The sequence below is a fragment of the Pygoscelis adeliae genome, unplaced genomic scaffold (assembly GCF_000699105.1).
Source record: "Pygoscelis adeliae isolate BGI_AS28 unplaced genomic scaffold, ASM69910v1 Scaffold117, whole genome shotgun sequence".
Classification (NCBI taxonomy): domain Eukaryota; kingdom Metazoa; phylum Chordata; class Aves; order Sphenisciformes; family Spheniscidae; genus Pygoscelis; species Pygoscelis adeliae.
In genome coordinates this window covers 2,734,476-2,739,950 of record NW_008825270.1, presented here as the reverse complement: position 1 = coordinate 2,739,950, position 5,475 = coordinate 2,734,476, and the positions used below count along the sequence as shown (strand labels likewise).

General features: G+C 38.7%; 1 protein-coding gene across 1 annotated transcript in view; it reads right to left on the bottom strand.

Annotated features, from left to right (window-relative positions):
- The window catches only part of API5 (apoptosis inhibitor 5), a 25,350-nt gene that overhangs the window by 16,753 nt on the left and 3,122 nt on the right, over positions 1 to 5,475 (bottom strand). Inside the window, exons 3-4 of the mRNA XM_009329735.1 lie at positions 1,905 to 2,066; positions 818 to 911 (exon numbers count right to left, since the gene is read on the bottom strand). Coding sequence (XP_009328010.1) covers positions 818 to 911; positions 1,905 to 2,066 — 256 coding nt within the window. The remainder of the gene's footprint in view (positions 1 to 817; positions 912 to 1,904; positions 2,067 to 5,475) is intronic.

The following is a 5,475-nucleotide window of genomic DNA, read 5'->3' as shown; positions in this document are numbered from 1 at the left end:
AAAAAAAAAAAGAGTAAAATTCATGGGTTGAGATAAAGACAGTTTAATAGGACAGAAAAGGAAAAGGAAGGGAAAATAATAATAATAAAAAGAATATACAAAACAAGTGGTGCACAATGCAACTGCTCACCACCTGCCAACCAATGCCCAGCCAGTTCGTGAGCAGCAGTCGCCACCCCCGGCCAACTCCCCCCACTTTATACACTGAGCATGACGTCACATGGTATGGAATAGCCCTTTGGCCAGTTTGGGTCAACCATGCTGGCTGTGCCCCCGCCCAGCTTCTCGCTGGCAGGGCATGAGAAGCTGAAAAGTCCTTGACTAGTGTAAGCACTGCTCAGCAACAACTAAAACATCAGTGTGTTATCAACATTGTTCTCAGCCTAAATCCAAAAAACAGCACTGTACCAGCTACTAGGAAGAAAATTGACTCTATCCCAGCCAAAACCAGGACAGTTTTGGGTTTTTTTTCTCCCTCCCCCCTTTTTCTACAGATGCTTTCAGAGAACGTGAATGAAAAGAATTGTTATATTTAAAAGAAAGGTTTTCAGTTTAGATTAGGATAATTAGCGACCTTTCAGCACAAGTAGCAGCATAACCATAGAGTAAATATAAAGGGGGGGGGGGGGGGGGGGTGGGGGGGGGGGGGGGAAGAGTAGAAGCAGGACACGAATGGCACTGGGACAGACTCCTTTGCATCAAATTATGAATCAACAGAAAATGTTTTACAGAACAAAATTGTACACATTTTTATGTATACATAAAACTCCATGTGTGCCACAAGGAGTTCAGCCAGGAAACTACCAATGTCTCCTACCTGACTGTAGAAGCTGGGTCAGTATGTCTGCTACCCGAGGAAGATTATCTCCAGTGGCAAACTGAGGCAATTCTTTGATTGCTTGTCGCCGGATCTGTGAAAATTGTCAGTATCGTGGAAATAAAAAAATTTTAAAAATTAAAGTAATTACAAAACAACAACAACAACAACAATCAGGCAATTCAACTACCAAAGTTTGGCAGAAAAATCAGCCAAATTTGAGAAAATGACCACATATTCTTTTAACATGAGTATCATACTCAGAAAGTGACGTTCAAGTTTCAGAATTTAATGGCAGTCCAAACTTCATATTTGCTATGAAACTATTATGACGTATTTATGAAGAAAAGAATATATTTTTCTTAGATATAAGCAGCACTGGAGAAAAATCAAAGTCAAACAGCATCTCTGTTCACAAAATCATTCATTTGATGAACAAAATAAAGGGCTGGAATCTGTATTATTACAGAGTCTTATTTGCTAACAGGAAGGATAATTTTACAATTGTGCATATGGCAGAGATAAACTCTAGGTTTTATTCCCGGCACTGACAAAAATCCTTGAATGATCTGCCCAAATCATTTGAGATCTGATAACCAAAGATGCTTCAAAGGTACAACTTCTATCAACACCACAGAAGCAGCATGAAGCATCTCAAGACTTCTGCAAGAATAATACATTCAGAATCACACCCCCATGGTTCTTGGGCATGAACAAAATTTTCTTGCCCCCCAGAAGGATTTATTAGAATCAATTACCAAAAAGTACTTTTTGAAAGGAAAAAATGTAACAGATATTCAAATAAACTGTATCTAAGTTTCTTTCTACAGAACTATTCCTTTGACCAATGATGGGAGTGAAAAAGACACATGAAAACTGATGTATCTTCCCATACCGTCACACAATAGATTCTTCTACGGCAGGAATACAACTAAGTATTCTTAAGTTTTCCAAAGACCAACCCTCCCCTCCTGAAAGACATAGCCTAAAAAACAAAACGAACCAAAAACACACACAAAAAAAAAGATAAAAGAATAACAAAATATAAATTCAACGTATCAACTTGCTACAAGGTTCTTATTCTTACAGAAACATCTTCATCCTCACAGAGGTCCAATTGGGCATTGATAGCCGAGTCAGCTAGCTCAGGAAAATGCTTGAAGAACTTAGGAATAAACTGGGCTGCAAGTCTCTTCTCCTTGGCACCTCCTTTCACACCATCCAAAATCGCCTGGTACGCATCCTTATGCTGAAAGAGGAAGAACAGAATACATAAGTAGAATGGGGTATTCCCAAGACAAGGAAAGGATTTTTTTTCTCTCCCGTTCACTTCAGCTATTTAAGTGAACTATATTATACAAGCTTCATACAAAGAAATAAATTTATATCTTAGACCAATCTAACCATGCCAATTTAGTCAAATTTGTCTCTATTGACTGGTTTTTACTGTTATTCTGGTTCCTCTGTTCACGTGCTTACCATACAAACTGCCAGCCCTAAGGCTAACAGCTTTTGCACACCACTTGTGATTAGATTAGTGCAGACTCAAGGAATTACACGATCACCTTCACTGAACTTGGGCAGTTTTTCCAAAGAGTTTCTGCCTTCTGTCTGCTCATTCATTGTCTCTCAAGCAGAGGTTACCTCTCCCAACAACCGTGCCACTGGAATGGATCACGAATGATTTTTAACATATATTGCGCTAAAGCATCTTTGGCATCTATTCCAGCAGTTAACTTAATCTGAGATAAAACATAGTTCTTAAAAGATCTGTTAACAGAGACTAGATTAAAAAAAAAGAAATCTCCAGTTGAAATATAGAAATAAACACTTCAGCAACAGAGTAGAACATTCGCTAGCTGCTCCAACTAGAATCACACAGGCCTTTCTGATTTCGTTCCTGCAGGACTGAAACTTTAGAATAAATGGAAGTCTTTGTTGTGGTTAGCTATGTGTTTGCAAAATAAAAGCATTATTAGGATGCTAGCAGAAAGCAGAACCTTCTATCATTAATTTTCCTCATGGTTGTGAAAAGGATACTTTAGACAACTTATCCTACTTTGAACGGCAACATCAACAGCACAGGACATCTTGCTTTATTTACACTAAATTTCCCAGAGCCACATATATCATCACCCCTACTCCACATAAAAGTTCACCCATAGCAAATAGAGATACTAATTTACGAAGCAGCATACTGCATTAATTCCCTCTGAAGTAAGCTGTATTTTAACATTCAGTAGCAATGCTCCCTAAACACTCCCTACACCTTATTGATAGCTCTCCATGTTGCCAGATTCTGAACTGGAGTGGGACACTGATCTGGAAGAAAAATAACCAAGGAAAAAAATGGTTGCTTTTCAGCTGATCCCCATCCCCATCCCGTTTGCTCCGTAGCTGTGCCAACACAGTGCACTCAACAGCAAAGGCAGGAATGAGCCAGCACAAACTAACAATGAAATACACATTATTATAGTCACAGGTTCTCAGACTGCACATTAAGAACAACTTTTTTGTGGAATGAATCACTTAAACTTAATACATATTAAAAAAGCATTCATACAGCAATGAAATAGAGTAGCTTACGTTCCATAATTTGTATTGCTGCATGCTAACTGCTCCTGTCATTTAGGCAAAGTACAGTTCAGACAGGAGTTTGTTTTACCTGTACCTGGCAGCATTGAATGCTAAAGAAAAAAGTAGGCAACTGCAGAAGCAGCATGATCCTTCAGTTTTGCACATTACCTCCCCATCTGTAACATAGGAATGTCCTAAGCCAGAGACAGTGTCCAGACCTTTATTTTTAATAACTGTCAATTGACCAATCATCCATTAGTTTCTCTAGATTAGTTCTTGAACCAATTCATTCTCTATAACGTCCTGTGACAAGTTTCACGTGTTATGGAGAAAAGTTGATCTCCTCTTTATTTGAAGCCTGCTTCCTAATAGTTTTTTTCAAGTTCTCACCTTCATTCCACTCATGAGGTAGACTCATCGTACCTGAGCCCCTTTCTCAGCCGAAACACTCTTTTACAAGCTCAATGCTTCCCGTCTTTTAAATTCCTCCGCTTAATGTCATACTTCTGATTGCCCCCTTGCTCTTCTCCTCATGTTCAAAGTTTCTGTTTTGAGACAGGGTGACTATGACTTTTTGTAGTGAGAAATCATGTTCATAAGGTTGTTAAAAGATAATAAAGTATGTAAGTGGGATAAAACCAATGAATAAGGAACAATTACTCATGGCTTCTCAGAATGCAAAAATTGGAGACATCAAATAAGATTATGAAATGACAAGTTCAACGGAGATAACTCGTTCACAAAGATTAATGAAGTAATGGAATATTTTGCCACAGAACGTTTGTATGCCAGAAATATAATCAGTTAAAAAAAAGCATCAGAAAAGTTCGCTGAAGAATAATCTAGCAAGATATACTAATTACAAAGATACTATCTCTGGCTCTGGAAGCCCACAAGCTTTAGAGAGGCAAAGCTGGGAAAGTATATCAGAAATCTTGATTCTATACTTACCCGCAGATGTTCTTACATATCTGCTATTGATCCCTGTCACAGGTTGCATTTCTTAACTATACTGGAGTTTGTTCTACTTAAGATGGCCATTCCTATCTTACAAAAGCTACCCACAATAGTCAAAATGATGATGGACCACATATTTGTAAAACCGCACAGCAATAGCATCTCTTTTATTCTGCATCTCTCCCCATAGTTCCCAACATTTTAGTTCCATTTTTTGGTTGGCTCTGGGATGATGTTTTTGTTGGACTGTCTGCAAGGATGCTTTGTCTCACTAAGGCATAATTACACAAACAAACTGAATGGACTTGAATTAAAAAGAAAAAAATTTTTTTTTTCCAAAAAACCCAAACCACCACCGTATTATTTGTTCTCTTAAAGAACTTTCCAGATGACCTTGCATAGTAGTATCTAGTTTAAAATCCACTGCCAGGTATGTGCAAAGCTACTTTCCTACTTATGTACATTATGACCAAAAAAAAAAAAAGTATCTGCTGCTTTTTCAGGTAGCCATTCAGTAAAGTAAGAACCTAATGCCATTCAAAACCTAATGTTAGCTAACCGTAATATTTTGTATTGGTAATATACTAAGTCATCCTCTTTTTTTGAATAATTCAGTAGCGGTGTAAACAAACGGCAGATCTTTCCAGGATTTTACAGGTAGATTTTTAGATCTTTAGATTTTTAGATTTTACAGGTAGATTTTTAGATTTTACAGGTAGATTTTACAGGTAGATCCTTTAGCCATGAGGAGCGAACTTCCATTCTTGCCTTAAAAAAAAAATAAAGGGCCATATGCAACTATCAAACCGTAATAGACTTCACCATCCTCCAACAAGCCCTTTAGCAAGAGAGCCTGCCAGAAGCTCTCTGGAACGGCAAGTGCACTGGATCACATCTGGATGACTACCGGTGTCTTCTTTAAGGCCTGAGCTCGCCAGGCTAAACTCCCCGCCCCCATGCAAAAAGCAGTCTGGCTCTAGCTAGTAACTAGTTAATATCCGCGACGCCACATTTAAAAGGCGAGCTGCCGACAGGACGGGAGGAGGATGCTGCTGCAAAAGCGACGAGAGCTACTACCATCCTTGCAGAACCGCAGGCGCGAAGCTTATCTCTACCCGCCCTCG